General features: G+C 37.8%; 3 protein-coding genes across 3 annotated transcripts in view; 2 read left to right on the forward strand and 1 right to left on the reverse strand.

Moving 5' to 3' along the window:
• The first annotated feature begins 2,271 nt into the window (after positions 1-2,271).
• Positions 2,272-6,942, forward strand: LOC105442611 (ribosomal protein 63, mitochondrial). Its single transcript, XM_030991409.1, has 3 exons — positions 2,272-2,458; positions 4,678-4,789; positions 5,451-6,942. Exons 1-3 carry the CDS (start codon positions 2,388-2,390, stop codon positions 5,592-5,594), a joined length of 327 nt encoding a protein of 108 aa, XP_030847269.1. The 5' UTR covers positions 2,272-2,387; the 3' UTR covers positions 5,595-6,942.
• A 1,415-nt stretch (positions 6,943-8,357) lies between these two features.
• Positions 8,358-24,932, reverse strand: part of LOC100891510 (apoptosis-inducing factor 3) — a 37,758-nt gene continuing 21,183 nt past the window's right edge. The window contains exons 15-18 of the mRNA XM_030991411.1: positions 11,054-11,152; positions 10,551-10,626; positions 9,951-10,055; positions 8,358-9,540 (exon numbers count right to left, since the gene is read on the reverse strand). Of these exons, the coding sequence (XP_030847271.1) occupies positions 9,507-9,540; positions 9,951-10,055; positions 10,551-10,626; positions 11,054-11,152 (314 nt within the window). The 3' untranslated portion in view covers positions 8,358-9,506. The remainder of the gene's footprint in view (positions 9,541-9,950; positions 10,056-10,550; positions 10,627-11,053; positions 11,153-24,932) is intronic.
• LOC100891582 lies at positions 12,451-17,961 on the forward strand. Its single transcript, XM_030991410.1, has 2 exons — positions 12,451-14,479; positions 15,731-17,961. The coding sequence occupies exons 1-2, from the start codon at positions 12,692-12,694 to the stop codon at positions 16,559-16,561; spliced, it is 2,619 nt and encodes an 872-aa protein (XP_030847270.1). The 5' UTR covers positions 12,451-12,691; the 3' UTR covers positions 16,562-17,961.

Genomic DNA, 24,932 nt, shown 5'->3' on the forward strand with positions numbered 1-24,932 from the left:
GGAACTGAGTGGAGGTTCAGGATCAGAGATTGGGGTAAAACACTTTACTATGAAAGGAGAGTTTTTATACAAAAAGACGCAATCTTCCCCGTTTTCAGTATCGGTAAGAGGATGTATAGGGACTCTCCCTCTTATTAATTTTGTCAAAATCTGTTTCAAAAGAGAGGGAGAGAGACATAGATAGCGAGGTGGAGAGGGAGAGAGAGAGAGAGGGGGGGGGGAGGAGAGGGAGGGATGGGTGAGAGAGAGAGAGAGAGAGAGAGAGAGAGAGAGAGAGATGTGAAGGATCAGGTGGTGTAGGGACTTCAAAGAAGAGTGGTCGAGACAGAAACCGAATGGTTGCAATGGTTGATAAAGACCATTTATCATTTTGAAGCTGTCCCTTGTTCAAACAATCGATCCATCAACCGAACTTGATGACGTCAAATACTCTTGGCGGGAAAAGCCACACGGTGTATTTGTTTCGTTATTGATGTCTACATTGCCACCATGTTAGCATGCGTTTCCACGTTTAGAGTTGGTCATCGATTGGCCTAGTTTTGATAAAGAAAGGGACCATGTGGCGTAGAGACTAAAGAAGAAATTTTCTGACCACCTGTGCTATCGTGTAATTAACATAATATATGAAATTTGCAAGAACCAACAGTTTTGTAAAGTGTGTCAATCTGGTTTGTTATGATCTTGGGGCTGAAACATCGCTGGCAAATAATTACATAGAGGAAAAAATGCAACTATTCACGCTGTAAGAAAAACCACTGTCGTTTAGTCTCGGCGTTTTAAGAAAAAAATGTTTTCAGTGATAATTTTAAAGATTACTTCGGTCGGAATAATGCTAAAATCCTTAATAATTACAAATTACAACAGAAAATCAAATACTAATCTCACAATACCTCCTTTTGAATTGATTGTGTAGTATGACTGTGTAGGGTACGTTGTTTAAGTTGTATTATGAGTCATCCTATTATGACAAGTGGCTATTAGTATAACAGATAGAAGATAATTGCAAAATGGCAGAAAGCTAGACAGATAGATAAAAAAGAAAAAGAAAGAGCGATTATAAATTAAAAAACAATAAATAAACTTTGACGTAACACATGTAGGCCCTATATATATGAAATTAGCTATGTATTTATGTAGGCTATTTGGGGGCTAAATTTAGAGAGATAGTGAATGCCAATACAAAAAGAGAGGTCGATAGTCGAGACGCTGGATTAATAGTGAAAATCATGAAGTATTACAAAATAAAGAAGATACAATGCTTGTCCGTTACCGGGGCTCGTCCGAACTCTCAAAAATCGGCATGAAAAGTCAATCGTTAAAGGGGAAGTCCACCCTGAAATTAAGTTAGTTTTAATAGGAGTAGAAAAATGAGAGAAACAAGTCAGTGAAAGTTTGAGCAAATTCCGATTAAAAATAAGGAAGTTAGGATTTTTGAAGTTGTGATCAATCAAACACAAATTGGCAACTCTATGACGTATCATGCGAGCTAAACTTCCATTTGTTCAGTACTAAAAAACTCTAAAATTTTCATTTTCCCTCAAGAAAAATTTCAACCATACATGCACCCTAAATATAATAATTGCAAATATGTTTCTATACTCCCCCTGCAAGGAACAAATATATATTCCGTCATCAATAACGAAGAAAACATGATTTTATGGAATATTATGCACAAAGCAAATGAAGGAGAGCTCGTATAATAAGTCACAGAGTTGCCAATTTGTATTTGATTGATCACAACTTCAATAATTCATAACTTTCTTATTTTCATTCAGACTTTGCTCAAACTTTCACTCACCTGATTTTCTTATTATTCTGCCTCTATCGAAACAAACTTATTTTGGGGGTGGACTTTCCACACTCCAGTCTAATATTTCGTTGTTATGTTTTTTCAATTTTATTTTATTTTTTGCATTTTTCCATATACAATATCTGAATAACAAAGAACATATAAACGTAAGGTATAATACAAAATATACACACAATAATAACTTCATGTCAAAATGTTTTTTTGACAAATGTACATATAATAACAAAACTTAATATTTCTATGACATATTATAAATTTAAAGTATTATCCAAACTATCTGTTGAAAAAGTGCAGGAGACTGCAATCATAAGCGATGCTTGACCAGGATGGAGGCCTCAACAAAAAATCAGCATCGTTTGTATCGTTGTTATGTTTTGTAATATCTATGAACTGTGGGTGAGAGATACAAATTAATGTAAACAAAATCCTTCATTTCCATTCTTGATGGATTTGTCTGCTCAAAGCTACCGTATCGACATGCATCGAAAAATTAATGTTTATTAGGAAAACAGAGAATATTTATCAGCCTTTTGCCGTTCCCCAGTCATCATATTTTGGAACAAACATTGCATGAAAAATGTGGTTGACACGAATATTATTTGGTCATCGTATTCGGAGTGGAAAGGTTCCCGGCGTGCAATTTATAGGGTAAGTTATCATTACATAAAAACAAGTTATTGTGTTCGGTCCCATGTGCTCGTATTAATGTTGCAGTTATAATATGGGAAAATTAATGCCATTTCGTCTGTGGCATGTGGCATGTGGGTTGAAGGTTTTGATTATGTTTGTATCTGTTTAAGTTTATTAAAACAAGTTGAATATCATTGGCTTGCTGTAGAATGGGGATGAAGCATTAGCCATTAAAGGACAAGTCCACTCGAAAAATAACTTAGATCTAGGTCTACTTTCAATAAAAGCAGAAAAATCAGACAAGCCAATCAACAAAAGTTTGAGCAAAATCGGATAACTATTTAAGAAAGTTATGAATTTTTGAAAAAGTATGTAAAACTATGGAACAATGAGAATCACAACACAAATTGCCAAGATGGTTATCAGTTTGTGACGTCATGTCCTCACAACTTATCAATTGCTTTACATATTTTAATCCCGTTAATTTCCCTTTTTATCCCCCAAAACTCGATTTCCCCATACCTTTGCCCAGGTTATATGATTTGTATCATATTGCGTGCATGACATATGCCCAAAACTGTTATGAATTTTGAAGAATTGATACTATTTTCTGAATATTGTATTTCATAATTATTGATTTTTATATAAATAGTTTATCAAAATTCAATTTTTTCATGATTTAACTGGACAAAAATTACTCTATATTTGTGCATCCACACAAACACATATATTACTAACAATCTAACTTGGATGCTGGTGTGAAGAGATAAGATTCTTAGGGTGAAAATAGGAAATTTATATTATCAATATACAGAAAATAATTAGTGGATAGTGAGGACCATACGTCACAGACTCATGAGTGAGTTGCCAATTTGTGTAGTGATTTTCAAAGTTTTTCATGTCATGAAAAATTCATAACTTTCTTATTAGTTATCCAATTTAGCTCAAACTTTTTTTGATTGGTTTGTCTGATTTTTCTGGTTCTATTGAAGTAAGTTATTTTTCGAGTGGACTTGGGCTTTAATTCTTTTAAAAGTTTTTGTAAGTTGTATGGGGGGGGGGGGGAGGAGGGACACACAGGCGCTTGTTCAGAAACCTATCTAAAATTTGACCCTACTAAAACATACCCAAAATGAAGTAAATATTCATTAAATGTCCAAATAAAGATCATGAGTTAAAAGTCTTTATGTTTATTAGTATTCCCTGTTTCGTGTCTCTTTTCTTGTTATTATATTTTTTGGATAAACATTGATATTCTATACACTTTTTCATAGGTTTCACGGCAAACCGCTGCACAATACAAGTACACACCAATGGCCGTGGGTTGTGCTTGCGAGCAGGTGCGCGCCTGTGTGAAGTTATCTACTGTTATGTCTCAGATCCTTATTACGGTAGATAACTTCACACAGGCGCGCGCCCGCCCGCAACCCACCATCGGTATGCACTTGTATTGTGAGGTTTCAGAACAAGCACCAACACATACTACATACATGTAGCTGCATTACTATCCTGGCTGTGCATTGATTAAAAGCTGTGCTATTGCATCACAACATTTCAAACACCACTGTACAAAACTCCACTGATTTCACTCAAAATCTGAACTTACGTGACAATTGATGATACCTAAATAGCAGTAAAATACAATTTGTTAAACCTACCGATGTTAGAAAGAATAATTTTAAAATTCTAATTGTAAGTCTACTGTCAAACTTGCCGATCAGCCACATCGGCATGATTGTCTGCATTTGTGTATTATACGTGTATTGACTATTCAATTCATGTGTGCAAATGCTGCCTATTAACACGTATTGCAGTGCTAGAGGTCAATACGCATTAGCATTGACTCTCTATGCGTTGCTTGAGTGGGGGGGGGGGGGAGGGTAGACTCCTCTCTGTTGAGTATGAGAGGACAATTGACATCTGGACTATTTTGACTTTAAATTTGGCAAGTTGAAGTCTATGTTAATTGAGGTAACCTTGTAGTTATACCCCAGGATAGCTTTCCATGTAGAAATCTAGAATTGGCTCCCAGGTTTTGTAATATGTATTCGCATGGATTGGTCTAAGCGCCTACTCGGTTCTTTGGTCGTTATCAAAATCAGATCACAAAAACTGGTTCAGGACTAGGAGATCTGCCACTCAAACATTTATGTCTGAGGTCATCTGGATTGCATCTTTCCTTAAAATTGTAGATATGAATTTAATTTAACTGTACTTTTGATCTGTTTTATCTGCAGCAAACATCGCCGTTTCAGACCCATCTCCAAATCTATGATCAGAAACGTTGAACAGAGACTTGAAGTGGAGGAAGAAAATGCTAAACATCTAAGTCGACCATTTCTTACCAAGGTACATCTTAGGGAAGGAGTACCAACATGTAGCTGCAACAAATACTCTGGAAATCTCAACCAAATTGATAAAAGGGATAGAAAGTTTGCTTCAGTATAAGTGGAAGCATAACAAGAAGAGATGAATGCATGAAGCATAACAGTACAGTTCGTTAAGAAAATAAAATAATGATTGTTTTAGAGTTCGGATCATAAATACCATGGGTCTTTTTTTTAATTGGCACTGTGAGATACTACCGTATACACAAAGAAATCTCCCATTTCGTTTTTGTATTAACAAAAATTAAAAATAAAGAAGAAAAACAAATCAATATTTTTGTTGGTGTATAATTTCAACACTATGACTAATCGACTATACACATGTATTACAAGTATGGTGCCATCATGCTAAGGATAATTGAACACTTTTTCTAATACAGTCAAACCTGCTTTAGTGACAACCTGTCTACAAAGGCCACATATTTGGTTTCCTTGAAAATGGTTTCTCATTGAAACATGTACTAAAGGAACCTGTCCTCAAAGACCACTTTTTGTTCTTCCCTTGGGCGGTCGCTAGTGACAGGTTTGACTGTATCTAGAATAATACAGAATTGTTTTCCTTCCATTTTGAATTTTTCCATAATTACCAAAGTTTGCTTTTCTCCTCTCTGCTCTCTGTACAGGAAGAAGAATACTGTCATGCGCAGGAAAGGCGATCCCAGCTGAGGGAGGAATATAAAACCGTCCGACGTTTCAGCAAAGCACCCCCCAACCGATACATCGATGACCATTTAGCCCATCTCAGGATATCAAGGAAATGGGAATGACCAAAGGAGCGCTGTGCAGTGTGAGAACTGCCTCAAAGAAACTCTGGGCTTTAAGCCATTTTGTTTGATGCCATCTTGAAACAACGTGTGCACATCCTAATATACACATTGATGCTCCATGCGTTGTAACTCCCACATGGATGTAAATTCACTCACTGTGAAAAGAGTATTATCTAGCAATATCCTAAATAATTGGTTTTGTGTTGGTGTTGCTTTCTAGTCTTGTAAGGTACTACAAGATGCAATGTACTAACCAGCTTCATAAAGAGAATCTTCATTATTTGGAGCATCAACATATTGTCTGCTGAGAACCCCAAAAGGCACAAAGTTATGTTCCTAAACATAGTTTTTTTTAATCGCCCTTCTGGCTCTCAACAGATAATATGCCGAATATATTTGGAAAAAAAAAAAAATTCTCATTGCAATCTCTTATACCAGAAGTAAGAGGTTGTTGAAAATTCAAGTTTTAAGTCCATATTGATTATTTGATTCACCCCTACTTTAAAAAAAAACACAGAAACTAAGTAGCTCTAGCAAGCAGCAACAAAAAGCTCATGCTTTACCAGAAATATAGATTCTCTCACATCGAAAGTTAGATTTTATAGCAGCTGGTGGTTCTGCTTTAAGAGATATTGTGTGATAATTTGGTATGTTTCTGATAATGTAGTTTTGGTCAAGGGAAGAAAGTGTGTGATAGAACCACCGACATTGTGAAGGATGTCAAAATCGATTGAAAAAAGGGTGTGCTTGTAGGTAGGCAACCAGTGGACCTACGGGTTTAAGTCATATCTGAGTGACTTTCGGTAATCGATGATAACTTTTTTAATCTGGGGCCTACCACTGCTTTACCACCAAGCCCCTTAAATTCCAGAGGTTTACTTGTGTAGGGAAATACATGTATTTATGCTGAAAAATTAGTGATTTTAAGACAACTAAAAATCCTACAGATAAGTTTCCATAGGTAAACCTATATGAAATAAAAATTTCAGTGAAAGATGCACTTGTATTCTTGATTGCTTCTAAGCAAGATGTTATCTTTGAAGTAACTGGAAATTAAAGGCATTTTATATATTGTAATCAATTTCATCCATTCATGTGCATTTCTCACCAGATTGAATGCAAGTATTTTGCTTAGTCCTATTGAATAGTCCTATTGAAGAATTCCCTGGGAAGATTCAAGATTTCACCAATAATAGCTCGTTTCAAATTTACTATCATCTTGAAAGAGATGGAGTGAAGTCAATTCCTTGTCCTCGCATTCTCACCACTTTATATATTATTTGAACTGATGCATGTATTAAAACTATAATAAATACATGAATATATCATGTTCATGATGACATAAGAATTACTGTGTTATCATTTTGTGCACTTGTGCATCTGTAATTTGACAATAAGAACACATTCAAACAATATCTTGGTCTCATGCTACATATTTTATTATATATATATATATATCACAATATTAATCAGACTTATATAAATCTCTTGTACATTGGTTTTATATATTACATAAAGAAACCCTCCACCAATAATATATAATTTCATATATTATTACATTTAGTTCTTTTGCACATCTTTTCATATTTTTGGTAATGACATACACATCTCATCTTGAGGCATTAAATATGATTTAAATTATTGTACTTGATCTGGATGTAACTGAAGACTCGTTCCCACACGATGCGGTAAATCCCCCTCTGCAGCAAAATGAAATTACATCTAAAGATAGAGTTCTGGTCATGCAATTGCAATGTGAAAGAAACGGTGTGGGGAATCATCAAAATGATCGGTCTTGGTTAAGTTACAAGCACTGTACACAGAAAGATGTATATGGGACTACAGGAACATATTATCCACTCTGATTTTTATGATGATACATGCCATATTTAGAATATGATAGCATTGGAAGAGCCATGCTTTTCAGGGAACATTTTTATCTGATGTTCTAGCTTCCACACTTGCATAATAACAATGGTAACGCTTACACATTTATCTTTTACCTCTTCCCAGAACTCAACCTTCTCTTTAAGGATCCTAGTACTAGTAGTATGAATCACATTTCTGTATCTTAATCTTATAACACATGGTTAGTAAGTATGCCCAAGGACCTTTGTTATGAGCATACTGTAGATACTTTGTTCTCACCGAACTTGCCTTTTATTTACACATGATCATAACACCGGTATGTGTGAAAGAGAATTTACATGCAATGCATAGTTGCTATTTGATAAGGCACGTAAGAAAGAGATTTATTTATTTAACAAAAAAGTGGTACCTGTACATACATTGAAAAACACATGGGTTAATACTGGGGCTGCCATGCAGTCTCTCACATCATATTTTTACATTATTTACAAATAACATGCAAATAACATGTCATTTTTTAACCCAACTCCTTCTCAGTTGATGGTTGTAATGAGCCATGTCAAAAAAGAGAGAAGAGAAATGAGCCATTATCTATTTATTTTTAGTTAATGGGGTTGTAGAAAGCCAGATATATTATTTTCAATTATACTTGTAAAGTTATCATTTCAAAAGATGAATATGATATGATTTGGGAAGTAAGAGAGAGAGAGAGAGAGAGAGAGAGAGGGGGGGGGGGGGGGGGGGGGAGAGAAAGGAAGGGCAGATGGAGAAGAGAGAGAGATAGTACCAGTTAACACAGTAATCACTTCAGTACATATGGCTGAATACTTAAAATATGAATATTTCTATAAAAACACACACAAGAAAATCTCAGGTAAATACAAATATTCCCTCTTTTGTTTTAGTTGCTTTCTCACTTCTACCCACTTGTACAATGAATATAAACAAAGTACTGCGGTGGATCACGTTGAACTGGCTATAATCAAGGTTATATTTTGGTATCCTACAGTATCTCAACAATGTCATGTAGAATCAATAGTTGACCTCTTATATATATATATATCATTTTACAATTGCCTCTATTCATGGAAAAAACAAAGGGTTACGGTAGTACTAAGTGAGTCCAAGTTACTTGTTTTTTTTAGGAACAGTATAAAAATCAAACATGGCAGACCTTTATCAAACATATTACAATTAAACATATAAAATATACATACATTTATTTGTTACACATCGAAGCATAATGAGGGTTTATGTTTCATGATCTCAATTCAATATGGCTAGTTGTAAACGGCTGAATATTATGATCTGAGGTTTGAAATTGCAATTTCAAATCAAACATACAATCATTACAGTGAACCAAAATAATGCTGTATCAGCTTCCAGAGCCGTGTGGGATTTAGATATGAGACAAAACCATGCTTTACAGGAGATCACATCTAAGGCAATGTCACTGCCATTGATCAGTCTTGTGGCTGTACAAATTTATGAAATTCAGCAATAGAACCATCAGAAAATCAAAGAGAAAAAAAAAAGTAAACATAGGATAGAGGTTGATCCTAATTCATGGTTTTAAATCTTCATAAGAAATGATTCAGACCACGGTAAAAATTGAACCTCTTTCATGTATTTAAGCCGATAAGTATGGAAAAAAGTTTCCTGTTCAAAATACAATGTTTGTAGTACAGATTTCTTCTTTAGATTACAGATAAGATTTCACTAACAAAGAAATTGCTTTAAAAATTCAGGGCTTCCAAAGAAAATTGTTCTGGGGTTGTGTTTTTACTGCAAAGATGAATGATCACAGTGAGGCTTTTTACAGATATATAAATTTGTAAACATAAGTTATGAGTTGACATGGATTCTTAAAGAAAAAGAAGCTCTATATTAATGGTCTCTCATTGCTTGGCACTCAGATTGATGATAATGCTCATCGCTGATTGGCTCCGATGATCAGCTGACTGACGACTCGGCGGTCTTGATGGTAACGGTATGTTATGTAGCAGCATAAAGGCTGAGAGTCTTTAATAGACTGGTGGGACTTCATAACTTGCTTGACCATTGACTTGGATCAGACCTGAAGTTAAGAGATAAAAGGGATAGATGAGATCAGCAAGGCCATTGCATGACCAGAGGGAAGAAATAGGAGGGAGTTCTAGCATTTACTTCCACATTCCTTCCCTTTCTCACTCATTATCTCTCTCCCTCATTGTTGCGCCCCATGCCCCTCAATATATGCCACTTGTCAAGAGCATCAATGAAACAATTCTAGCTGTTTAATCTTTTTCTCCCTCTCAGATATGTTTAATGCATTGAATCATATATAGAAGGATATAACTTTAGATTTACTATGCTAATTTGTAGAGAAAACTGTGTTTATCCGCTTTACTCTGCCCAAACTTTTTTCAAACGAGCTGTTGCCAATATTGCAGGATACTATCGGGTACTTTACTATTTTTACTTTGTAAACATGAACAGTAAACTTACTGTATTTCTGATTTACTCAGCTCCCTTCCACTTGCTAGCAGCTCGGCAAACTGTGACACGATGGGGTCAGAGTTCATACTAGCCATGGCTACCACAGTCTCGTCCCTGGGTGTGTGCAAGATAATATTACAACGATATGAATTATTCATTCATTCATTTCTCTTTTCACCCAATGTTTGAAAACCACAAAGAAGTTTTTACATGGTATTTTTACAATTCATACCATACACAGAAATTAAAAGAATAACAAAATCTACTACAAGACTGAATCCATTAATATGGCAGAATATATCATTTAAACATTCAACAGTATGATTAGATTGTACAAGATATAAATAAAGAATGAGAAGTAGCAGTTAGCACAATTGCAAACATTTACATAGAACATTGGTGCTTTAAGTGTCTAGAAGTCAAGCCTCAATTCCTTTTTTCTTTTCTTTTTTTGATTGATCATCATATTTTGCTGTGTGCAATATTAAGAATGAATACACATCAACTCTGGGGTATAAGCAAATTATGATGCAATTAACATAGAGACTGCTAAGATTATGTCTTTAAAAGTAGACAAGAAAAGTTTGTGAAAAAAAAATGATGACTCACTTGATGTAATAAGCTACAAACTTGAGTTCATTTAGATCACCTGTAACAATAACATCCTCAAATCCTTCATTGAATCCTGATGGAAAGAAAAAGAAAGAGAGAGAGAGAGAGAGAGAGAGAGAGAGAGAGAATGGGGGGGGGGGGGATTAGAAATGGTCAAAAATGTAAAAAGTTATTACTTCATTGAAATAAAAATAAATTTGTACCTAAATCCAACAACTCAATTAAAACAAAATAGGTACCCGATTTAACAATGAAATTAGGAATGTTTTAATAATGTATCGAAAAGTATGATTTTCCATCAACTGACATTATCCTACGGGAATACTCACATTTCCAAATGTTTTTTACTTGACGTACATATTCTTTGAATCAATACCCTATACCTTGGTTCGTGAAAGTCCATCCTCTGTTTGGAGAGGGGCATTAACTTATTTTTTTTTTTTGACAAATAGATATATTTATATTTGCAGGCAATCATATCACCATCACACCTTTCTTACCTGCATATCTGACACTTTTGCCAAAAATCTGGGTCCAGAAAAATGGTACCGTCTCCATCTCGACCTTCTGTCCAAGAATATTGAGGGCTGCCACACGACCTGTAAATAATGATGATAATAACATTAGTAATAACAATAATACAAATAATGATGATAGTAATAATAATAACAATAATAATAAATAAATGATAATACAAATATAATATAATGTTCTCCAATTTTAATGTTATGTTATGAGAAAGATATGTTTCCCTATGCACATACATATGGAAGACTGGGTCTCGACAAGAGAAGAGTCTTTTATGAGAATGATTACCATGAATAATTATAAAGGTAGTGAATTACGCCTATTTAGTTGTTTGGCCTATATTAGAGTTGTTTGGCCTATATTAGAGTTAATTAGCCAGTCACTTGAAATTGGCCCAACTCACACAAGAATATCAATTAAATGAGGAGGGGGTCATCACCATGGACCTGCCATGGACCTACACACTCTGCTTCTTATAAATATGACCAAGGAGCATGTCCCTGTTATGACCAAGAACTTCTTGTTATGACATAATGTTAACATTCCGGTTCACAACCTTTCAAATTTGGTACAAGGACACTTGATGGCGAGAGTGGTCTGTAGCGTTTACGAGTTGGATGAAATTCATGTGAATGGTTAGCAGGTGGCCCCGGCCAGGAGAGAGGGAGAGAGAGAGAGGGGGGAGAGAGAGAGAGGGGGGGGGGGGGGGGGGGGGAGAGAGGGAGAGAGAGAGAGAGAGAGAGAGAGGGGAGGGGGAGGGGGGAGGGGGGAGGGTAGCCATCACGAATGATACTGAACGTTATGATATGCCTACACTACAGGCTACAGATGCAGAAAATATATTGGAACATTTCATGGTTGTGATACATTTTGGTCTTTATTTTATCATGGACTCAACATATTAGAGATATCAGGCGAGTATTGTTTTGTGTTTTACTGCGGGATGTTGTTTGGCAGTCAAGTTGATGAAGTAGATGATGGTCTACTACTAATATATTATAGGCCAGTCGGCGTAGTACTAGTAGGTTCATGTCATGATAGGACGGAGAAGAAGAAACAAATGCCATAATCCTAAGCTTATTCAAGAGAGTCCCTTTCTCGAATCCGTTGATTAAATAGGCCTATATGAATTTTGAACTTCAGGAGCAATGCGGACTATCCCCTGCAATATTTTTTTTTTTTTTTCCTCCTAGTGCTACTAGTACTAGTCTACACTCTGGAAAAAAGACCCCCAAAGCGTCTACACTTTTAGACTACTAGTATTGCCCACTACTATCTTCAACGTTTCCCACGAGGATTCTTTCGGAGTCTGCAGTATCTCGCTACACATGTACATGTTCAAATAAACTTCGAAAGCCGACAGCTATATTGCGCAACACCACTCTTTCTCTCTCTCTCTCTCTCTCTCTCTCTCTCTCTCTCTCTCCTCCTCTCTTTGGCGCGCGCGCTTGAACATAAGACATCAAACACACGTGTTACATATATATACATTGTTCTTCATGTATAATTAATGCATACACACAATTCAACGGAGTTGAGGCAAATACATGCGTCCTACCTGGTCCTACTGTGAAATAAGCTCTTGTAAATAACTAAACAAATTAGCAATCATGGTTTCATTAGAAAGTGATAGGTCTGTGTTGGGACAAACAGGTGATAAACTGTTACAGTTGATATCTCATGATAGTATTAGTATGGATATTACGGGTACGACTACGAGCAAGACTTCATTTGAGATGTCGTCAAAGTCGACAATCTGGGTTTCGCCTTCGGCAGCAAAGCCCAACAGCACATTCCCCTCTCCTCTAACGGCCTTGGGGAGCTTGCCTACACCCTGGAGTAGCGGTCTCAGTTATCCATGTAATAAGACGGTGGCGGCGTCGGACCAAAACATCGTTGAAAGCGATTCCCGAGTCGATGATGTCACGTTTAGGCCTAACCATCCACATCAGTTCGCCTCTGCAGGATCGGGCTATTTGTTATCATGCGATACTCGATCCACGGGCCAAGTCGTCTCGACCAGTGACTGTTCTGAGAATATTATAGCGACATCGAATACCACGTACGATGAGCTCGATGTAGGTCGAAATTCATGGCGCTATCCGTTAGCAGCAAGTCGTCAACTTGATGAGGATAGTAGCAGACCCAAAGATCTAAATTACCATGCTCAACCAGGCTGTGCTCAACCGGGCTCAAGCCTGACCAGCTTTGATGGCATTGATGAAGTCTCATCGTCTACAATTTCATTGCCCAGCTCGACGTCAACTTCGACTTCGGTTGCTATTGACGCTTTGCCCATCTTCATGTCACCTGTCGAATCGGTGAAACCATGTCCACAGTACTGTCGATGTCATGGCTACAGTCATGGATGCTACAGTCCAGTCTCATTACAAAATAACCATGACAACACAATGCTGTACCCCACGCCTGATCTTCTTCAAAATACCGAACCGGATCAATTCTCTTCTAGTTCTACCAGTACTTCATGGACCATGTGCATGAATTCGCCGTTGGTATGTCCAGGCCCTTTTCAGCCACCTTTAAAGTCATTCAAATCTGCCATGCCAGGATCCGTCGACGAGGGCGCGAATTCGGTTAGGTTGGTCTCATCGGCGCCCATCGCCAGTAAAATGAAGTCGGCTCCTACTCCTAGTCCTAGTGGAGAGGATCGGGCATACCCAGTCGAGATGGTAGCGTCAGCTTGGCTGACCACGCTTGTCAACGAAGCTGTCGGCAAGGGTATTGATCATGAAGTAACCGCGCCCTCAACTGCGTCCATGGTCATGAATTCGGCATCAAAGATGGACAGTACTCTAAAAGCATCTTCGCAGACATCATTTCCCCCACCTACATCCCAGAACTGTGACAAATATGATGAGTCTTTCTCGAGAGGTGTGACGAACTCTGCATCTAGTATTGCTGTTGCCACCAATAACTTTTCTACTCCAGATGACCATCAATCCTCCTTGTATCCGCGCATCTATCCCGTCTACCCCCCACTGGCCTATCCCGCCTACCCTCCACCCGAGTATCCCTCCTACCCTCCTCCTGAGTATACAGGCCACTTTCCTTTTGGATACCAACCTCATCCTACTACAGGCTACCACGCCCACTCTCCATGTGGCTACTACCCAGCGCCTGGCAGTATCCTATGTTCTCGACCGACATCGCACTCCTTGCCGTATGGTTACCATGGTGACGCGACGGAGGATATTCCACATATTTATCGTCGTTGCTATCCTAGTCGCGAAGACGATCGACCTCGCAGTGCTGACGGTGACAAGCAGAAGGTTCCACTCCGCAAACGAGGTCCAAATACTAGTAGCACACGAAGGCTCCTGGTGGACCAGTTCCCGGATCTCTTACCCGTCATCTTCTGGTGCCTTAATCATGAGCAGGTAAATAGTGTAGGTCTACATGACTTTTTTTTATTTCAATGTTCTTCAATAATGACGAAAATGAGATCTGCGGCAAAAATAGGCCTACGGTCTAGTACTAGATCTAGAGTTCTAGACCTAGTTATGATTTTGAAAATGGCGATACAGAAATTGGTATATCTAAAGCCAGTAAAGGCACTTCCGTTCAATGATTGGCTGATGATGAATTTATTGAATAGAGCATGTATATGTTTTTCTTCAAAGAAAAAAACATTATCTCTATATTCAAACATGATAAATAGGCAATAAATTAATAGGATTTCAAGAAGAAATTTTTTTATCCCAAGGAGGTTATAACAGGATTATAGAGCCGACGTTTCATCTATTAAATATAAATTGTTATTTCGATGCAAAATACTAACTCGTTGAAAAAATGCTTATTAGGTAGATATCCTTATCAATTGATAACATATTTCTTTTTCACAGGACTACATCAAAGTTGTATTAGTAATTTTCACTTTCTAACGAGAAAATTGTGTTTTTACTAACATCATTCTAAAAACCTTGTCAATATAATGTAATAAGTGTACGAAAATAGAAGTTTCGTAAAGTTAAAGGATGTCAAATTTAAAGAAAGTTTTGGCTTACATCTCTTCATACCAACCTTTTGAAGTTTGAATAATAAATGGTGAAGAAAAAAAAAGGAGGTGGGTGGGGACGAGAAACATTTCATTTTTGTCATTTGGCCTAACATTGATGTAAAGAATCGTCAATCGTGGAATATTTACATAAAATTATTCCGTTAGAACCTATAATCTTGATCTCTGGTATAGGAATCGTACTTTGAGAGAAACTTATTGCTATGATTTACTCTAGATCCTGCAGTAGATTGGTTTTTTAAATTAGTGAAATAAAAACATATGCACAAAAACCTACAGGGCATCATCTTCAATAAAAACCACGACTGCTATTAGCGGTGGACCTGGCTGTGGTTTTGGGCCTACTTACATTATTAATAATAATAATATTTAATTTTTATATAGCGCTTAATACTGTCTCTAAGCGCTTTACAAATATACTATTACATTGATATCCTTATCTTCTATGCTCATTACTCAGCCACTATACTTTACTCGTTTAGCACATATGTCATTTATTTGTTATCTTGAACATTCAGGGCAAGTTTCGTTGGATTCTGTGAGAATTTATTTTTCATATTTACCAAAACTCAAGTTTATTTTTAAGGACTCTTTTTTTCTCCTTCAATTGCAGACAAGCATGCCGGCATCACGCTCATCAACCCCACCCATGATGACTGTACCATTCATTCGAAAGATCATCGTCGAGTGCATTCCCGGGATCAAAGAGCGCGGTGGTATCGGCATCACTACACTTAGAAAATTCGTAAGTCGGGTGAAGAAGACAATGCGCAACAAAGTCGACTTCGATCAGGCAAAGGCAGTCACGACACCAACGGCAATGGTAGCTTCGTCCTTAACGCAGCATTTAGACATTAGTGCGGAAGGGGCGATGGATTCGGTGTCACATTCTGTCTCGAAAGGAAATACCGCCGAGCTTCCGGATAGACATGCGGATTCGATCCAGAGTTCCATCATGGAAGATTCTGATTTTGAGTTTCTGAAGGCACCCACGGAACCAATCTTACTGTCAATGATGAAATTTGTGAATAACACATCCAAGGAGAGATCTGTGGCTTCTTCGAGGAAGAATCGCGCCGAAAAGTCGCAAGACTCTCGACATCGTCCACTCGACAATGACGCGCAACAAAAGTTCGACGCAGTGACTTCCTTTGTCTACGACATTTCTACCGGCGGCTCGATGTTCCAATCGCTCTTGGACGCACACGACATCGCAGAAGACGAAGTGAGATTGAGCAAAACATTCTGCGAATCTTCGTCGGCTGATGGTTCTGATGTAAACGAGCCACCCGTCAAATCGTCGGACTTCCAACCAAAAATCGCGGCGGCAAAGGATAAAGGGAATGACGTCGCAAATGACCCCTCAAGTGAGCCCGCTGTGTGTAACGATTACGACTCCGATGAAGATATCATGGTCATCGACGAGAGTTTTCAGAACATTTAAAGTCAGATTTCGTATGTTAAGGACTTTTGTGTAGTGCTTAAATATCCGCATCCAACGTCGAACTGGTGAGCGGACTGTAATCGCCTTTTGCTAAAACTCGGAGCGATATCACTACGATTTTTTTTAACTTAATACACTATTTCATTCATGACACAGATATATCTCTAAACCAATCGTATTTTACCTTTTTTTCGTACCTAGGTGAAAAAATTTGCTTAATTAACAGGTTTGCGTACACGAAAGCGAATTTAACTAGGGAGATAAAAGTTAAAGGAATGTACAGGGTCTACAGTAAATACTGGATTACACTATGAAAACCCATCCTATGCATTTTCTCGTTGATTAATTTCTTCAAATTCAGACAAATAGATAAAAGTACCATTGCTTTATGTTTTGTTAAATGGGGTAGTAGTGAGTTATTTCCATGGTCGGTGTGGAACTGATTTTGTTCTTGCAGATAATTGTTTGTTTTACACGACAAAGCAGATAACTGAGATCGTGCTCTATTTCATCTATTTTATTCTATATGAAACGGTTTCTGACTCTTATAGTCATGAACAATATTGGTTTAGAAGTTGGAGTTGATGATTTAGTATTTATTAAGGTTACGACTTTTAGTTGTTTTCTTACAGAGCTGTTAGATAATTTCATAGTTGGCTGCATGTCATTAGTTATTTTATGATTCCTTGTTGAAGATTACCTTAATTGCCACAATTGTTATTTTTTCATGAACGTTAATTTAAGATATAAATGAGGAAGATCGTCTATTGTCTCCTTTCTTACATTATGCAGGATATGTTTGCTTGACGATGTATTGGAATTTACATGTGCGGAGATGGATTATATTTGTTTGTTCTTCGCCATTCTCCAGAAGTGATATGAAGATGACATGTGACCATGTACCTGTATCTAATTCTGTAGACTTCGTACGTGAATATATAATGTTCTTATCATACCTAGCAGTATAATGAACGTACTGTTATGTTATATATATTTTTTTTTTTTGCAGAACGTGTAAACTGTAAAAAAAGCCTACTAATGATCCATAAAATTGTTCTTTTCCATTTTACACATTTTTTCATGAAACAATGTGAAAACGGAGCTAGCGTACTTCGTCATTGATAGGAATTTCGTTTTGTTATATTTTTCAAAAGCAAACCTTTTTTTAAATAGAATAATATGAAAAGCTGTTCTTGTAGTAATAGGGGTAAACCTATTATTTCTGTTACCGCACGAGTAAAATGTCATATTCCGGAGATGGTAACGTTTTTATAAAACGGGTAAAATTAATGTAGATGTTGTTATTAACATTGTTCTTTGAACTTGTTTATGTTGATTACGCATGCATTTAACAGTTTTGTATTTCTTTCTTTCATAATAAAACGAGTTTTTGAAGAGAACAAAAATCACAGTTTCTCAATAAATGTACATACAGTAACATGAAGGGTCTATTATTATGTTTCCATACTCACCCATTGATACAATTTTCTTTACGTTTTACATGGGATTAAACAGCATAATAGAGAACCTATAATTAATTATGCCACGTTAGCGGATTAGGTAATCCCTCAATCACAACAAACAATAGAAGGGTGTTTACAATAAAGTAGCCCAGCGTTCTTTTGAGCAAATAACATCGCATTTCCGTTTTAGGTGCGTGGAGCTGATAAGCTAAAAAATAACCCTTTTTATAAATAAACTCGATCCATGGTATAATCTGCATTGTTTTGGTCTACATAATGTGGGAAGGGTAATGAGAAACAAAGGCCAGATACAAAAGGAATAGGTAGTTGTATCCCAAGTCCCTGCTTTCTCTTTCCTTTGTTAATGTACATTGTGTATTTTTAAAAGGTAGTTTGAAGATGAATCTAAGAGATGGAGGGTGAAATGAAAGTGCTGGGGAGGGAATGGGAGAGTAGAGAAAAAAGAGAATAAGAGAGCGTAGAGAAGATTGTATAGAGATAGAAGTAAGAGGAGAGAGATGGAGAAAAAGGGTAAGGTTAAGGGGGGTTCTGAATTATTATGGACAATTCTAGCTAATGTATAAACGTTATGTCGTGCATATTAGAACAAATAAACAAATTGTGTTTAAAGGATGTTCGAAACTGACAGGGTAAGATAGGGAAAGATAATGCGAGGGATTATTTGAGCATGGGTTAACAAAAGAGTGGTTCTTCAATAAACGCTCATCAGGAGAAGATGCCGGGAAGATCATCGCGGTATATATTGGGCTTACTGTCCAATATTGGTAAGAATATAGCAGTAAATTACTGAGGGGTAAACAATAAAGAATGGGTAAACCCCAGAAAGAATTAGACCCAAATCAAATGCAGTAGATTTGGTACTTGAATATGATGCTCTGAGGTTCTCATCTTACCTATAATAATACACGTATGTTTTCTTTTTGTTTTTGCAGAATGTGTTAAGAATCATAATAATGAACCATAACATTGTTCTTTTCAAATAGGCCTGGTCGTATAGGCCTATGCATTTCAAACACTTTTCATGAAACGATGTGAAAACGGAAAATATGGCAATTATTTACTAAGCTTTCGACTTTGTTTCGTCATTGATAGAAATTTAGTTTTATGTAATTTTGTTGTTTCCAAAAACATTTTTTTCATAGAATATGAAAAGCTGTTCTTTTAATTATAGGCGTATATATTATATACCTATTATTTATGTAACCGCACAAGTTAAATTTCAAATTCGATGAGAGGTTTTTATGAAACGGGTAAATTACTGTATATTTTGTTATTGAGATTTAAAAAAAAAAACTTTTTAAAGCTGATAAGGCACGCATTCAATAGTTTTGTATTCATTTCTTTCATAATAAAACAAGTTTTTATAAAACAAACAACAATCTTTGATATCCTTTCATTGCTAGAAATAATAGAAATCATTTACATTTTTACATAGGATTAAACAGCATTATTGAATGCCTTTGTGCCACGTTTGAGAATTAAATAATCCATTGACGAACATTACGTCCCTTTATCCTAGAAGGACGTTTACAAAGGAGTGCTGTCAATACATGATAACAAAAGGAGCTTGAAAGCTGAAAATGACCCTTTTACATGTATGAACTCCGATGGCTTCTGTGTTGTTTTTATCGAAGTGGGAAAAGAAACGAAACACAAAGACCAGATATAAGAGGAATAGGGTTGTAACAGAACTTTAAAAAAAAAAAAAATCAAGATTATGAACCTTAAATTTTTAAACCGACGACTAATAAAACAATCGGTTTACTTATTCTTTCCTTTGTTGGATACATTTTTTTTAAAGGGAGCTCGAAGATGAATCTAAGAGATGGAGGGTGAGGAGAGAAAGCCAACTTGAGATAGAAAGAGAGAAATGCGATGGAGAGGGCGAGGTTTGAAGATAGGGCGTTGGGTAGAAGAGAGAGAGAGGGGGGGGGGGGTGCAGTAGAGATACGAGCAAACGAGGGAGAAGTGGGACAGAGAAGAAGAGAGGTATGGGAAGAGAAGAATGGGAAGGGGATAGAGAGGGGCGAGGGTAGCATTGAGAGATAGAACAGGGATAGAAGAGCATGGGTAGTTATGTAGACTTCAGTGGGGTAGAAGGAGGGGCTAGATTATTAATTTTTGTGAGTATTATTTATAGGGTAAAAAAGTCGAATGGAAGAGGTAGGGGGGGTGGCGAGAGTAGAGAAGGCCGAGTAGATTGAAAGATTGTAATAAGAGAGAGAGAGAGAGAGAGAGAAGGAGAAAAGGGGTAATGCCTATACGTTGGGGGGGGGGGGGGGAGGTCTGGTGAATTATTATGGACAATAATATTCTGTCCAATGTATAAACGTTACGATGTCGTGCATAGAAACAGATAAAACTATTGTGTTTAAGTTGACATACGGGTGGAAAAGGATGATAACAAGATAGAGGGGTTGTTCGAAACTGACAGGGGGAAGATACGGGAAAGATAATGCAAGGTATTATTAGACAATAGAATGATTATTTGAGCCCCGATTTGAGCGTGGTATAACAAAAGGATGGTTCTCCAATTCCAACGCCAATGGGCGATGAACGCTCATCAGGAATATGCCGGGAAGATCGTAACGGGATATGGGCGGTAAACTGACCAATATTGATAAGAATGAGGGGTTAAACGATTAAGAACGGGTAGACTCCGAGTTAACGAACTGGAACCGAATAAGCTGAAATGGTGCAAAGAATGAGAATAAAGAGGGAAAACAAATAACAGGATAGCAATTTGAATCATTTTAGTTTTAGAAATCATGACTTAATTCAAAGTTCTAGCCATGTTGAAAACCCTTTTGTTTGTGTGCTCTCCCCCTCTCTCTTGCTGAGAAAAAAAAAAAGGAAAAAAAACCTTCGCTTTTTCGGGGATGGAGTCATTATTGAGAGATTTGGTTGGACCCCCCCCCCCCCCTCCCCCGTCATCAACATAATCACCATTGGCACACGTGCGTGCAAGATATAGTTAGGAGAGAGAGAGAAAGAAAACGAAATTATTGATGGCACTAAAATTGTAATATAGTATTATGGTATCCAAAAACGAAGGATAATTCTCAATATGAAGAGTATACGTACAATAAAAAAATGGTTACCCAGAATCTGAGAATATAATTATGACTTTTCAAATAAATTCCTTCTGTCATTTTTACCTATCAATCTTAGATTAGGGGGGGGGGGGGGGGCTACAGAACTTGTGTCAAAGTTAGAGAGGGAGAGGACCGGAGGAGAGGTGGGTGATGGAAAGGGTAAATCGGCAATCAGTTGGTTGCCGAGCATAGAGAGAGAGAGAGAGAGAGAAAAGAAATAATAAATGTATGTGTGGCCTGATTGAATGTTTACTTTCAAAGAGCAATTACCACTTCTTCGCACATTCCACTCCGATCATTAATAATTATGAGCTATCAACATGTCCGCGACTCGTATTTAGATCGTAAATTTACATTTCCATCGAAACTTGTTGCGCCTATGTGAGCAAGAAAAGTTACAAGAGACTTTTCCTCTGCTACCACCTTTTGCCTAATCCGCCTATTCAAGAGGATCTCAACAAATACAATGTAAGTGTCCCATCTAGGAATTAATTCGGAGAGTTCCAAAATGTCCACGTTCACTGAATTCTAAGACATTAGAAACACGACGCCTGTTGTTTTCAAACCTTTTTTTGCATAAAACTTTATAAAAAGCTGGTCTTGTAATAATAGGGGTATACCTATCTTTTCTTTTCCTGCACGCGTAAACTGTCATATTCGATGATAAGGTTTTTATAAAACGGGTACAAATACTGTCGAATTAATTAATTTGTAATTTTAACTTGATTAAGCTGACTACGCATGCATTTAACAGTTTCGTATTAATTTCTTTCACAATAATAAAACGAGCTTTTGAAAAGAACAAAATCACTTTATATCTTAACATGTAGGGCCTATTTGGTTTCCTTCCATACCCACCCATTGATAAATGTGCTTCATTTAACATGGGATTAAACAGCATAAATAGAGAACATAATTTGCCACGTTAGCTGATTAGCTAATCCGTCGATGGGAGCAAGTCCCTCAATCACAACAAACAATTAGAAGGGTGTTTACAAAAGAGTTGCACAGCTTTCTTTGAGTTTCCGGTCAGGTGTGTGGATACATGATAACAAAAGGAGCTTGAAAATTGCCACTTTTTAAAAATAAACACGGTCCATCATGGTATCTATATTGTTTAGGTAGTGGGAAAAGAAACACCGGATACACAAAGACATGTACCAGATATAAAAGGAATAGGGTTTATAAATTTAAAATCGAGGGATATAAAACCAGGTAGATGGAATTAGATGAACCTAGAAGGGGCTAGATAAATGAAAGAGGTATAGAGAGGGAATGGTGAGAGTAGAGAAGAAGAAATGAGAGAGCTTAGAGAAGAATGAGAAGATTGAAAGAGATCGCAAGAGAGAGAAATGAGGGGAGAGATATCTAAATGTTGAGATGTCGTTCACAGAACAGACACACAATTGTACAAAAAAGATGAGAACAAGGTAGAAAGCTAGTCAAAACTGAGAGGAAGAAACGGGTAAAGATAATGCAAGGGATTGTAAAACAAAACTTGTGTCGAGGTCAGACATTGATTGGGAGGATGGGTGGGTGATGGTAGAAATATAAAGCTCTACCAAATCGGCAATCAATCTAGTATGGAAAGGTGGTTGCCCTTCATAAAGAGAGAGAGAGACAATAAATTAAACAAAATGTATGTGTGGCCAGATTGAACGTTTACTTTTTAAAAAGCAATGACTAATTCTTCACACATTTCACATCGATCATTATGACCTATCAAAATGTCCGCGATTGTATTTAGATCGTAAATCTACATTTCAATGAAAGTTGTGCTTCGCGTGGCAAGAAAAGAAAAAAAAGGATCAAGATTTGACTTTTCCTCTCCCACCACTTTTTTGCCTAATCCGCCTATTCAAGAGGAGCTCAACAAAAACCACCATGAACATAAACAATGTAAGTGACCTATCTAGGAATTAATTGGCAGAGTTCCAAGATGTCTGCATTCACTGAATTCTGAGACATTAGAAACACGCCGCCTGCTTAGATCTCACCGACTACTAGTTTCCAAATCGCTCTCTTTTCGGCTTGGCACTATTAGGCTATTCTTCGCGCTTCATTAATGAGGGATTATCTTTATTGGGGAAGGGGACTATTGTTTACGTTCCCAGCCTATTGTGGGAAAGTTCGGTCCACAAGTGCCGAATGATTGACAAGCATCGAGGTGAACCATCGATCAGGAGTCATGTGATGTAATCTAGCCAATCATCTCAGGCGGAGTTTGCAGTAAACCAATCAGGAAGTTTGTTTGGGCGATCCAGGCACGAGCTCAGTGTGTCCACGTGTGTATGTTTACATTATTGTTGTCAATGGCTTTTTGCACACTGGATGATGAGCATTGAATAAGGATAAAACCAGATGATTATCTTTCAAGTGTTCATTGTTCATTGTTCGTTCAGATACTACGCTCAATTATTCTTCCAGTATTAACTCATCAAGTCCGATTGTATCACTATTTTAGTCAGCTTTCATCATGACTTCCGTGAGCTCTGAGTTTGGAGCCGTGACCACAACTACCAACCATCTACCTCCTATCTCTTATGGCAACGCTCCGAGGCAGTGCTGCCGTGAGACGGCGTTCAACAGCTACGACTGGGAAATCAGCTGGCTTTTCGGCGCGGAACTTCTAGGCTACCCCGCTCGCCATGCGATGGTTGAACGCCCACCTCCCCCGCTGTCTCCATGGGTTAGTCCACCCTTACCCGAGGTCTGCTGGCCAGTTGTTGAGTCCAGACGGGGGACACCGATCAGTTTCCCTGCGCCCCACGAAGGAGTGAGTGACTTTCCTGGAGGGTTTGCAACACCGTTATGTCAGCAAGCATACCTCGACGTGAACAACAACTGTTGTTCTTCGATGCCATCCGCCCCTTCTCTCTACCCACCGCCGGAGCTCCTGTCATCCCCTTCGTTCAACCGAGCGTGCCTGGTGGTGGAGCTGGAGCAGGTAGAGTCCTACCGCCGTTCAGCTGCTTATTGAATCCAGAGCGACAACTAATGTATCCTTCCAAAGAACAAACCGACATCAACAACAATGACATTGCAGCTGCTGCCGACGAGCAAGTTCCCATCGTCACCTGCTCCTCAGTCTCGGAGCCCTGGCCTTCTCCTATTCCATCGCCACCATCTGACATCGCCAGTGACAACCCATTCCCGTCTCCACGCATCCGTGAGATCTTAAGCGATTTGCTACCTCGCAGACCCCATCACCGGCAACCACTTCGCAAACAATTTCCTGAGCTCAAAGGCATTGTCACAGATTTCGTCACGAACCTCATCAGGGATGCTATGTTTGGGGAAGGCCGTCTTCAATGCATTGCACAAGAGGAGCTTGAATCAACGACGTTGGTGTCGCTACGGCAGCGGCTCTTGGAGATTGTACCAGGTCTATCTGATCGGGGCATTAGTAGTTCAAGCGTCGCACGGCTACTGCTCCCTCTCACAACAAAGACCATCAGGTGTTGCCTGCAGGACAATTCAGCGTGGTGCGCAGTCAGTGATGTGCTCGATGTCTACGATGAACAGAACAGTTTTGGGACCGAGATTCGCGACACGGCCTCATAAATGTGTTGCCTTTCAGAACTGGTACTTCACAACATATTTTGAGGATTATTCATAGACTTGGTTTATGTGATGCGAACATAATCATTGTATATATTCTGCACTTTCATCTTGTGATCTCGTACATTTATTCTTGCAAACTGGACATATTACAACTGTGATTTATCTCTATGCCTTTTATTGCATTCAAATGTCAAGGAATACCGCCCTGCTGACTCCAATTTCAGAAGG

Source organism: Strongylocentrotus purpuratus, unplaced genomic scaffold (assembly GCF_000002235.5).
Source record: "Strongylocentrotus purpuratus isolate Spur 01 unplaced genomic scaffold, Spur_5.0 spur5_scaffold_2, whole genome shotgun sequence".
In the NCBI taxonomy this organism is placed as follows: Eukaryota; Metazoa; Echinodermata; class Echinoidea; order Camarodonta; family Strongylocentrotidae; genus Strongylocentrotus; species Strongylocentrotus purpuratus.

What these genes read in the sequence shown, in the direction of transcription:
- LOC100891582 (XM_030991410.1), top strand. Translation starts at nt 12,692, where the DNA reads ATGGTTTCATTAGAAAGTGATAGGTCTGTGTTGGGACAAACAGGTGAT. An exon ending in GGTGCCTTAATCATGAGCAG is followed by an intron (nt 14,480 to 15,730) that starts GTAAATAGTGTA and finishes CTTCAATTGCAG; the next exon opens with ACAAGCATGCCGGCATCACG.
- LOC105442611 (XM_030991409.1), top strand. Translation starts at nt 2,388, where the DNA reads ATGTGGTTGACACGAATATTATTTGGTCATCGTATTCGGAGTGGAAAG. An exon ending in CCCGGCGTGCAATTTATAGG is followed by an intron (nt 2,459 to 4,677) that starts GTAAGTTATCAT and finishes TTTTATCTGCAG; the next exon opens with CAAACATCGCCGTTTCAGAC. An exon ending in GTCGACCATTTCTTACCAAG is followed by an intron (nt 4,790 to 5,450) that starts GTACATCTTAGG and finishes CTCTCTGTACAG; the next exon opens with GAAGAAGAATACTGTCATGC.